The following is a 12,856-nucleotide window of genomic DNA, read 5'->3' as shown; positions in this document are numbered from 1 at the left end:
AAAACAGCACACACAGACAAACACAATTGTTTCCTCTCCTTCTGGAACTCTCTCTCCCAAATGGGAGGCTGAGGCCTCCTTTTATGTCAGGTGGCTGGTGATTAATTGAATAATTAATTAGTCGATTGCTCCCACCTGACACAATCAATCTGGGCAGGGAGGAGAATTTAACTCCTTCCCTGCCACTATTTCTAAAGGCAGAGCCCTGCTCTGCCACAGGCCTCTTCTTGTTTGTAAACTTTCTTATGTTCTTTAACCCTTTGCGGTCCATTTATTAAGCGCATCTCAGGCGCGTCGGGTCCAATTTATTTTCACACGCGCAGTTTATGTTAGACGTGCTGTTTAAAAGTATTTTTTTTTCACAGTAAAACAGGTTTAAAAGGCACTGCATATCATCAGGACACTCAGTACTGCATCTCCAGCCCGGCCCCACCCCTAGTCGTGCATACAGATAAATCATCTCCTGATCACTCGTTTTATCACCAAACTCCTCAGTAATGCGATCCAAGTCGTTATTTTATTGCTATAACATCTCAAAAAGCTCTGCAAATGTCTGTGATATTCTTTGAGCGCTGGATGCGGAAGCAGCTATCTTGTTTGTTTATGTCCGTGTTATCTCTGTGGTGCCGGGGCTATCTGTATTCATGAGATCCGCCCCTTTTTTTTCCGGCTCCTATCGGTCTCACTCGGCCATTGAATGGTTTTCTCGGCTTTTTCCGCTGAAAAAACGACTAGAGACCGTGTTTTACGTCTTTTTGATGATGTCGGACAGGGACAGGGACAATTTTCCCTTTCCGGTCCAATGTCGGACCAAGTCTGACATAGGACCGCAAAGGGTTGACCCTTTGTTACAGAGGGAAAATTCTAAACTCTGCCTCTAAAATGGCAGTTTCTTGGTCTTTTTCTTGCTCACTTGATAGTAGGTCCTACCCCCTAATATTGTATATCTTTTAAAAAGACCACAAATTGCACTTTATATATATATATATATATATATATATATATATATATATATATATATATATATATATATATATATATATATATATATATATATAGGGATGTGCTTTTGGTAAATTTTTATGAACGTTTATCTTTGCAATGTCAGCATTTAAGCGTTTAAACTATATCTACATACACACACTCTCTTTATATTATATTCTGATACTGACAGCCGTGGTTAGTATTTTCTAAGCAAATAAACCCTAACCCTTTGCAGTCCATTTATTAACTGCGCGTCAGGTGCGTCGGGTCCAATTTATTTTCACACGCGCAGTTAATTTTAAATGCGCTGTTTAAAAGTATTTTTTTTCCACAGTCAAACTGGTTTGAAAGGCCCTGCATATCAATAAATCACTCACTAGGCATCTCCAGCCCCGCCCCACCCTTTCATTCAATATAGCTTTCACATATGCTAAGAAATAAATAGTAATAATAATAATAATAATAGTCGTACATACGGATCAATCATCTCCTGATCACTCGTTTTATCACCAAACTCCTCAATAATGCGATCCAAGTCATTATTTTATTACTATAACATCTCAAAAAAGCTCTGCAAATGTCTGTGATATTCTCTGAGCGCTGATTCAATAACAGCCAGCTTGTTTCCTTATGGCCGTCGTTATCTGATGCCAGGGGCAAGTATGACTATTCATGAGATACGCCCTTATTTATTTTTATTTTTTTCGGCTTGTCTCAGCTCCTGTCGCTCCCACTCGGCCATTGAATTTTTCCGACATAGGACTGCAAAGGGCTAAATAAGCAAATAACGTTTCAACATCGCAAAGACTTAACTACAAAGTAAAAAAATAAAAACAACACCTACACATCAAATTATATATTGGAATGTTTATATTTATGGTTGTAATTAAAGTTGCTAGTGAAGATATAACTATATACTATATACATATTGAACACATTGTCGGATCGTATAATGTTTTTAGAATAGTTTCTTAAAGGTTAATTTAACAACAAAACAGGAACCTATTACATTTTTTTTGTATTTTTTGTTTTGTTATAAGTAACTTTGCCCCAAATTATATGGTTTAATAATAATAACAATCTTTATTTTTATATAGCGCCTTTCATAGTGGACCACCATCACAAAGCACTTTACAAGATATGAGACTAGGGTGTGTGACCTATGCATCAGTCGCAGAGTCACTTACAACAACATCTCACCCGAAAGACGGAGCACAAGGAGGTTAAGTGACTTGCTTTGGGCCACACAGTGAGTCAGTGGCTGAGCTGGGATTTGAACCGGGGACCTCCTGGTTACAAGTCTGTTTCTTTAACCACTGGACCAAAAAGAGATGAACATCACCCACTGTACAACGCGAAAGCCAGTTGTGCTTACAATTGAAAAAAGTTGGAAATACTTTCACTTCTGGAAAGGTAATTACCATGGATAAAATAGCACAATATTTTGTCATTTTAAAGAGCAGTGTGACTGATATTAAAAAGTCTGCCTCAGAGATTTAAAAGTTTGCAATCTTTCATAGTAGCAGTGGGATTTTTGAGATCTATTGTTGCTCGAGACGAGCACAATTTCCGAGTACTTGAATCAAACGCCACTCTCCTCTACATACTGTACTAGTGTACATAAACCTCCCAACATTGCCACAGGTCCTATTATAAATGCCGAATTAACACACAATCAAGTAATTTATTGCCAGGTTTTATTTTTTAATGGGAAAAGGGTAAAGTCAACGTGAATTGATTAACCATTTCCACAGTTTATCCTGTGTTTTCCGGTGTTTATTAGCTATCCACCAATTTCATTTTTTTTGTATCGGGGGTGTTTAATCGGTTAAAACCGAAAATCAGAAGCCCTAATTATAACACACAAAAAAGAAAACTGTGGATGAAAAACAGTCTGTTGCAAAGGAGATATATACAGTGCCTTGCAAAAGTATTCAGACCCCTGACCAATTCTCTCATATTACTGAATTACAAATGGTACATTGAAATTTCGTTCTGTTTGATATTTTATTTTAAAACACTGAAACTCAAAATCAATTATTGTAAGGTGACATTGGTTTTATGTTGGGAAATATTTTTAAGAAAAATAAAAAACTGAAATATCTTGCTTGCATAAGTATTCAACCCCTGTACTGTGGAAGCTCCCAGTTTACACCGATGAAAGAAATTGCCCTAACGAGGACACAATTACCTTACCATTTGCCTCCACCTGTGAACCATTAAAGTTGCTGTCACATTTTCTGGATAAAAACCCCACTGTTGAAGGATCATTGGTCAGGCTGTGAATCTGAAGGAAAATGAAGACCAAAGAGCATTCTACAGAAGTTAGAGATAAAGTAATACAAATGCATAGATTAGGGAAAGGGTACAAAATAATATTCAAGTGTTTGGATATCCCAGTGAGCACAGTTGGATCAATAATCAGGAAGTGGAAGCTGCATCACACCACCCAGGCACTGCCAAGAAAAGGCCGTCCCTCAAAACTCAGCACTCAAACAAGAAGGAGACTTGTGAGGGAATCCACAGAGAGGCCAACAATCACTTTGAAGGAGCTACAGAGTTCAGTGGCTGGGAGTGGAGTAATGGTGCACCAGTCAACCATATCAAGAGCTTTGCATAACACTGGCCTGTATGGGAGGGTGGCAAGAAAGAAGCCGTTACTCAAAAAGTACCATCTGAAAGCATGTCTGGAGTTTGCCAGAAAGCATGAGAGTGACCCAGCTGCGATGTGGGAAAAGGTGTTGTGGTCAGATGAGACCAAGATAGAGCTTTTTGGCCAAAACTCAAAGCGCTATGTGTGGCGCAAACCTAACACTGCCCATGCCTCAAGACACACCATCCCTACAGTGAAGTATGGCGGTGGCAGCATCATGCTGTGGGGATGCTTCTCATCAGCAGGGCCTGGGCATCTTGTTAAAATTGAAGGAAGAATGGATGGAGCAAAATACAGGGAAATACTGCAAGAGATCCTGCTTCAGTCCGCTAAAAAACTGAAGATTGGGAGGAAATTCACCTTTCAGCAGGACAGTGATCCCAAGCACAAGGCCAAAGCAACATTGGAGTGGCTCAAGAACAAAAAGGTGAATGTCCTACAGTGGCCCAATCAAAGTCCTGATCTCAATCCCATTGAGAATCTGTGGCACTATTTGAAAATTGCGGTCCACAAGCGTCGTCCAACCAACCTGAACAACCTGGAGCAAATCTGCCAAGAAGAATGGGCCAAAATCACTCCGACACTGTGTGCAAAGCTGGTACATACTTACCCCAAAAGATTTAAAGCTGTTATTGCAGCGAAAGGTGGCTCTACCAAATATTAATGTGTGGGGGTTGAATACTTATGCAAGCAAGATATTTCAGTTTTTTATTTTTCTTAAAAATATTTCCCAACATAAAACCAATGTCACCTTTACAATAATTGATTTTGAGTTTCATTGTTTTAAAATAAAATATCAAACAGAATGAAATTTCAATGTACCATTTGTAATTCAGTAATATGAGAGAATTGGTCAGGGGTCTGAATACTTTTGCAAGGCACTGTATATATACACACATACAGTGCCTATACAATGCCTATACCCTCTTGAACTTTTTTCACATTTTGTTGTGTCAGTTGAGTTTCATGCATTTAAATGAGGATTTTGTCCCACTTGACTATACATCATACTCCACACTGTTAAGGGGGAAAAAAATTATATATTAAAAATACAAAACTGAAAGATCATAATTGGATAAGTCTCCACCCCCATGAGTTAATACTTGGTGGAACCACCTTTGGCAGCAATTACAGCTGTGAGTCTGTTGGGATAGGTCTCTACCAACTTTGCACACCTAGATTTGGCAATATTTGACCATTCTTCTTACAAAACTGTTTCAGCTCTGTCAAGTTCCTTGGGGAGCGTTGATGGACAGCAATCATGCCACAAATTTTTGATTTGGTTTAGGTCGGGGCTCTGACTGGGCCACTCAAGGACATTTACCTTTTTGTTCCTTAGCCACTCCAGTGTAGCTTTGGCTGTGTGCTTTGGGTCGTTGTCATGCTGAAAAGTGAACTTCCGTCCCAGTTTCAGCTTTCTTGCAGAGGGCAGCAGGTTTTCCTCAAGGACTTCTCTGTACTTTGCTCAATTCATTTTCATTTCATTTTCCCTTCTATACTGACAAGTGCCCCAGTCCCTGCCGATGAGAACAACCCCATGATGCTGTCACCACCATGCTTCACAGTAGGGATGGTGTAAACGCTTTGCATTTAGGCCAAAAAGTTCCATTTTAGTTTCATCAGACCACAAAACTTTTTGCCACATGGCTACAGAGTGTTTTTTTGCATACTTCAAACGGGATTCAAGATGGGCTTTCTTGAGTAATGGCTTCCTTCTTGCCACCCTACCATACAGGCCAGATTTGTGGAGTGGTTGGGATATTGTTGTCACATGCACACTTTGACCAGTCTTGGCCATAAAAACCTGTAGCTCTTGCAAAGTTGCCATTGGCCTCTTTGTAGCCTTTCTGATCAGTCTCCTTCTTGCTCGGTCATCCAGTTTGAAGGGACAGTCTGATCTAGGCAGGGTCTTGGTGGTGTCATACACCTTCCACTTCTTAATAATCGTCTTGACCATGCTCCAAGGGATATTCAAGACCTTTGATATGTTTTTTATACCCATCCCCTGATCTGTGCCTTTCAATAACTTCCGGAGTTCCGGAGTTCTTTTGAAAGCTCCTTGGTGCTCATGTTTGAGTCTTTGCTTTGAAATGCACTACCCAGCAGAGAGAACCTACAGGAACTGCTGAATTTATCCAGAAATCCACGAAGCTTAAAATCTTAAGGGTCTTAATCTTTAAATCATTTACTATCCATGATACTTTTACTTGCATTAGTAAAGGAATAGTATATTGCATTGGCTGCATCAAATATAACAAGTTATCTATTGGTGAAACAAAACAACGCTTGGCTGATCGCTTCGTGGAACATCTGAGAAGTATATGAATTAACACCTCTACCTTTCCTGTCGCCAGACATTTTAACAGAAATGACCACACTATAGAAGACACCACAATTTGTGGGATGGTTCAATGCTATGGAACTAATGCTGTCAGGAAACAAAAGGAATGTGAACTTATTTTCAAACTAGGCACTTTGGAGCCATTTGGAATGGACATTCTATTCTGAGGTCATCATCATCATCATCATTCTGGAATTTTGTTTAAAAGACTACTTGTTTGTTTTTTATCAACTTCTTAAAGCACTGTTTTTTTGTATTCAGCCGATGAAGGACTTGTAGTCCGAAACGTCCGGATAATTGATTTGTAATTTCTACCTTTTTAAGTACCTGAAATATCCTTTTCTCTTTTCTCTTTTTTCTTTTTTCTTTTATATATATATATATATATATATATATATATATATATATATATATATATATATATATATATATATAGTTAGCAACATGTATAGACAGTAAAATAAACATTTTATATACATAAGAAATATTCTAGTTTTTTTTTATGTAAAATATGTACAAAATTACGCACACAATATATAAAAGGAATACAAAAACATATTTTTTGTAAAATGAAATACTACACAGTGCCGAGAAAAGGTTTGTGAACCCCTTAGGATTTTCACATATTTCACATATTTCAAACCTAAAATGTTATTAGATCTTAATCTAAGTCCTGATAATAGATAAAGATAACCTGATTAAACAAATGACACAAAACATGATACTTTTTGACATTTATTTATCCACAAATGATTCAACATTCAATATCCATGTGTGAAAAAGTATGTGAACCTTTAGATTCAGTAACTGGTGGCACCCCCTTGAGCAGCAATGACTTCATCTAAGAGTTTCCTGTAACTGTTGGTCAGTCTCTCACATCGGTTTTGAGGAATTTTGGCCCATTCCTCCTTACAGAACTGCTTCAACTCAGTGACATTTGAGGGCTTCCTTGCATGGACAGCTCGCTTCAACCAAGTAATGTTGTTGAAGCTGACACCCTAGGATCCTTCAGGAAGCTGCTTGATGAGATTCTGGGATCAATAAGCTACTAACCACACTAGAATCTTCTGATACAATGCAGAATTCATGGTTGCAGACCTGCTAACCTCTCTGCATTTTGCGTATCCGCTACGCATTTTGGTAATACGCGGGTACGCTTTTATCAGAGATGATACGCAATAATACGTAATCCATATTTCGCTCATCGTCTATGATGTTGCCTGTAGTTAGAGAAAGTGTTGCATCTAACGTCAGGGCCGGCCTTAGGGCAAGGCAAGCAAGATAGATTAACCAATCAGCTTTTGAGTTTAGTTGACGATCCAACCTCCGTTTAAAAAAAAAAAAAAAAAAAAAAAGTTATCGTGGGTTGACTGACAGAAATTCCTAACACCCAGTTTCTTTGTATAATCACTGACATTCTACTGTAGCCTATCAGGCTTTGTTGAGCTGACTCGCTTGTGTTTCAACTGCCAGTTTCGGACACACTGGAGGGAGTGTGAAGTACTGTGACTTGTGAGGAAATTATTTATTTCAAACTGGCTACGGTACGTTTAAAAAAAAAAAAAAAAAAAAGTGCTGGGTTTAGATAAGTGCATCGCATGAAAAGAAAATACAGCTGAATGAGGATTTTACGAGAATGGAGAGGGAGTAAGTACAAACATTTATTATAATAATATAGTACAATATTTAAGTTTAATACTCTGTTTTTGGCTCGTTGTCCAGTTTTTCACAAATGCCTGTTACCATACAGGGATGTCAGTAAAATTCGATTTTATAAAAATGAGCGCAGCATTAACATTGTTAATGTGGTTAAGGTACGTAAGGCTTCTGTTTACTTTGCAAGTAGCGTACAATTACATTGTAGATAAATGCCGTTTCATTGTGCTTTAAACAAGTCATAAACTGCTGGTTTGTGATTTTATATTGAAGTTCAGTAAGATCATTAATGTAGCATTATGGATTTTGTTAGCGGTAAAATATCTTTATGTAAGCACTGGGAATCACCGACCTGCATAAGTGTAATCCTGTTTAACTGTGTAGCTAAATATTTATGAAAACAACGGCCATACAAGTAAGTGTGTTGTAGTGGGACCTAATACTACTACTACTACCAATAATAATAACGTAATATCAGAACTACCAGTACATGCTTACTGGTATTAACTTTTTATGAAGCGCTCACTATCATACGAATGGGTCCAGTCTTTTTTTTTTTTTTATTCTCTTTTAATCTCTGAAATCCTGTAGAAGGAAACTTTATATTTCTGTCCAGAACAAAAGAATCGGGCATTACTGTAATGTTACCGCGCTAGGCATTTTGGTCATCTTCCACAGTAATGCTGACTGTGAAAGAGTGTTCAGCTTGGTGACCAAAACAAAACCCAACACAGAGCCAGCCTGAGCACAGACATGCTAAGATCACTGGTAATGCACAAAGTCATGATGTCAGCGAAGCAGCAAGTGTGTCACACACAGACAGCTTGCTCAGGAAAGCCAAGTCAGCCACCTGTGAAGCTAAATATTCAAGATCTGAAAGTTCAGTTTGACCTGTTGGATTCCTTTCTGTTCCAAACAACTCACTTTGTGGATAGCTATTACATTTGGTGCTGACTCAGTGACTATTTACAAGGTTTTTTTTTTTTCCTTTTTTGAAAGTGCATTGTTTCTCTGTTTTTAGAAGCTTATACATTTCAATTTGTTATGTTTTGACAGTAAATAAAATACAAACATACTACAAAAATGGCTATTTTCTGTACTTGAAATAATTTCCAGTTGGTAAAAATTAAAAAGGTTTCATCTATACTATAGTAAACAAAATTACATTTAAACTGGAACAATCGGCTAATCTCGTATTTTTTTACTGAAAAATTCATACTCAAAACTCACCAGAGTGTATCATTTAGCTGTTTTATACCCTAAAACAATTCTGTGGGGAAGCCCCCGGACCCCCCCCCCCGAGATGTCCGTGTGAAAGAGTGCTACTCAAAAAAAAAAAATGTCAAGGTTGGCAGGTCTGTGGTTGTGTCAATGATGGCAAGCCGTCCCGGTCCTGAGTTAGTTGAGTCATGAACACTCACATTTGCCAAGGCGAGAGTGGCCTGCAGATCCTTGGATGTTACTCTGGGGTTCATTGTGACTTCCTTAATGATTTTCTGGTTTGTTCTTGGAGAGATTTTGGTAGGATGACCGCTCCTGGGTAGAGTGACTGTGGTCTTGAACTTTCTCCATTTTGTAGTCTATCTGTCTGACAGTGGAGTGGTAGAGCCCCAAATCCTTAGAAATGGTTTTGTAACCCTTTCTAGACTGATGAGCATCAATAACTGTTTTTCTGAGGTACTCAGAGATTTCTTTTGATCGTGGCATGACATGTTTCCACACACCTGTATGGTGAAGACCAAACTCACAAAGTTTCTGATCTTTATATAGGATGGGGCCTCCCAAACTCACCCCTGAAGATCTACCTAATTATGTAAACACCCGATTCTAATTATCCCCTTAATTGAGCTGATAAAACCAGGGGTTCACTTACTTTTTCACATACCCTGAATCTTAATTACTCATTGTTTCTCTAATTCATATATCATTTTGTTTCAAAAGACAAGGAATTGGTTAATATAAACCCTATTGGATATTTAAGAAGAGACAAGGTTTTGATTCAAGAAGGCTATCATGGTAAAACTATGGAATTTCCATAATTATCATTGGGGTTCACAAACTTTTTCTTGGCACTGTATATACTTTAGATTGTTGATTGTTTCCTGTGGTATCTCCAACTCTTCTCAATGTCTTCACAGATAGATAGGGATTTTTGCACAGAATGCAATTGAATAATAGTCACCTGATGATTTTGATCTCTCTGCTTCAAGACACATATTGCATTACAAACACAGCCTTAGGACATTGTGAAAGAGAGAGAAGAAATCTGAGCTGGAAATCTCAGTAAAAAGAGGACGTAGCGCCGTGTTTTTGTTTAAGAACATAAGAACATAAGAAAGTTTACAAACGAGAGGATGCCATTCGGCCCATGTTGTTAGTAGCTTATTGTTCCCAGAATCTCATCAAGCAGCTTCTTGAAGGATCCCAGGGTGTCAGCTTCAACAACATTACTGGGGAGTTGGTTCCAGACTCCCACAATTATCTGTGTAAAAAAGTGCCTCATATTTTCTGTTTTGAATGCTCCTTTATCTAATCTATTTTTCAGGTCGAAAAAGTCCCCAGGGTCGACATTGTCAATACCTTTTAGAATTTTTAATGCTTGAATCAGATCACCGCGTAGCCTTTGTTCAAAACTGAATAGATTCAATTCTTTTAGCCTGTCTGCATACGACATGCCTTTTAAACCCGGAATAATTCTGGTCGCTCTTCTTTGCACTCTTTCTGGAGCAGCAATATCCTTTTTGTAGCAAGGTGACTAGAACTGAACACAATATTCTAGATGAGGTCTTACTAATGCATTGTAAAGTTTTAACATTACTTTTAAATTCAACACTTTTCACTATATATCCAAACATTTTGTTTGCCTTTTTTTATAGCTTCCCCACATTGTCTAGATGAAGACATTTCTGAGTCAACATAAACTCCTAGGTCTTTTTCATAGATTCCTTCTTCAATTTCACTATCTCCCATATGATATTTATAATGCACATTTTTATTGCCTGCGTGCAGTACCTTACACTTGTCTTTATTAAATGTCATTTGCCATGTGTCTGCCCAGTTCTGAATGCTATCTAGATCATTTTGAATGACCTTTGCTACTGCAACAGTGTTTGCCACGCCTCCTATTTTTGTGTCATCTGCAAATTTAACAATGTCATATGCTTTGCAATTATCCATTGTCGATGTTGCATCCTCAAAAAAATCAAGCAGGTTAGTTATGTTTATTTGTGTAGCAGAGGACTAGCGGGTCGGGAGCTGCAGCCACAGAGCCAGCACAGACCCCACAGCACGACTAGGACTGCACAGCAGAGCACAGCACAGCACAACAGAGCACCCCTGCACTACAACCAGAGCACTTTCCCATGCACTTGTGTTATTATTTCGTGAAACCTTTTTGTTTGGGTTTTCAGTCCCAAAAAAGGTTTCACAAAATAATAACACAGTACAACAATTATTAATTTAAAATCAGACTGTTTTAGTAATTAAGAAAAAAAATCACCCACACCACTCACCACCTAACAGGCATGTTATTATTATTATTATTATTATTATTATTATTATTATTATTATTATTATTATTAATAATAATAATAATAATAATAATAATAATAATAATAATAATAATAATAATATTTATTTCTTAGCAGATGCCCTTATCCAGGGCGACTTACAATTGTTACAAGATATCACATTATTTTTTACACATTATTTTTACATAAAATTACCCGTTTATTCAGTTGGGTTTTTACTGGAGCAATCTAGGTAAAGTACCTTGCTCAAGGGTACAGCAGCAGTGTCCCCCACCTGGGATTGAACCCACGACCCTCCGGTCAAGAGTCCAGAGCCCTAACCACTACTCCACACTTTGTATACAAAGAGATCAGATTGAACAAAAAAAACTAATGAATAAACGGCAAACCTTGACGTACGCAGGTACGGCTTGGTACTGCAAGAGCTCTTTCATTTGACGTATATACGTAGGTCCTGGAGCTGAAGTGTGTGCATATTTGGAAAGATATATATATATATATTTTTTTATGTTTGATAAATTTTAAAAAGCGGACGGGCTCTGATGGGCTCTCCATCGGGAATGTTCTGATGTATTAATTTCTTCTGACTGTGTTGGGTGGAGGAAGGAGAGTGGAGATCGATTGGTGATTCATTTAATTGATCATGTATTCATGTTATTGTCGTCTCATTGTCTCTCTCAGACGATGAAAGGATCGTGGTGCCGAAGCGAGGCCGCTCCACAAAGGTCCCAGTATCCAGCGTCCTGATTTGACGAGAGCTGAGGGGGCGGAGCGGGCGGGAAAGATGCAGCTCTCCCATTGGCCAACTGACAGGAATTTCAAGCAAGGAGGACCAATGTTACACGCGACCGGAGAGAGTGAATCTTATAGTTTTGTGTGCACTTTCTTTTTATTTAAGTTATATGAATAAACTGATAACTCAACACATAGCTGTTTCTGAATTCTTCATAACATATATATATATATATATATATATAAGCAACTAATCTTGAATTTTATTTTTCATCCTCTCGCTCCTCTTCTCTCCTCACTCTCCTTCCTCGCTCTTCTTTCTCCCCCTCTTCTCTCTCCTCTCTATCTGTTCTTCTGTAAATTAATTAAGGATTGTTTAAAAACCTGGCCACTAAACCTCTGTTTTGGTTGATCTTTGTGTTTAGTTTAGCGTTTTGTTCATTGGCTTGCAGTTCAAACTGAGAAGGACTGTGAAGTGCAGAGGAGTCGGGCTCAAGTAACACAGGAACACAAACATTTCTACTTAAAAAAAAAAAAAAAAAAAGATGTCAAATTAAAAATTATTTTCAAAAATCGAAAACTGTCTTTCATTGTCAACAAGTAACAACTATTTGCACCTTTATGGGTTTTGCAGTGGTTCTGAGCAGTGGCGACTCCAGGATTCTGGGGAGACGAAGGGGTATCATTTGTGTGTGATATGTAGCTCTATTACTTACTGTAATGCATACAGTAAAATCTAATATCAATGCAATAAAGTCAACTTTTTTAATAGTTTCACCTCACAGAGGAAGTAGAACATTATCCATCCATGACCCATTTAATCTCTAGTAATGCAGTATATTATCAATACTCACTAGAATCCTGTAAGACATCAAACAAATAGTTTTAAAACTCAGCAGGCACATTCCAGCAATGCAGTTTACCAAGACAACACATTCATCTGTTTTTTAAATTATTTTT

The 12,856-nt window shown here is 37.9% G+C and overlaps 1 protein-coding gene across 1 annotated transcript in view; it reads left to right on the top strand.

The window, feature by feature from the left end:
- spns1 (SPNS lysolipid transporter 1, lysophospholipid) overlaps positions 1-12,087 on the top strand; it is a 58,902-nt gene extending 46,815 nt beyond the window's left edge. The window contains exon 13 of the mRNA XM_059012245.1: positions 11,846-12,087. Within this exon, the coding sequence (XP_058868228.1) occupies positions 11,846-11,916 (71 nt within the window). The 3' untranslated portion in view covers positions 11,917-12,087. The remainder of the gene's footprint in view (positions 1-11,845) is intronic.
- Positions 12,088-12,856: the final 769 nt, after the last annotated feature.

The sequence above is a fragment of the Acipenser ruthenus genome, chromosome 44, assembly GCF_902713425.1.
Source record: "Acipenser ruthenus chromosome 44, fAciRut3.2 maternal haplotype, whole genome shotgun sequence".
NCBI classification, from domain to species: domain Eukaryota; kingdom Metazoa; phylum Chordata; class Actinopteri; order Acipenseriformes; family Acipenseridae; genus Acipenser; species Acipenser ruthenus.
This window is presented reverse-complemented; position numbering and strand designations above follow the sequence as displayed.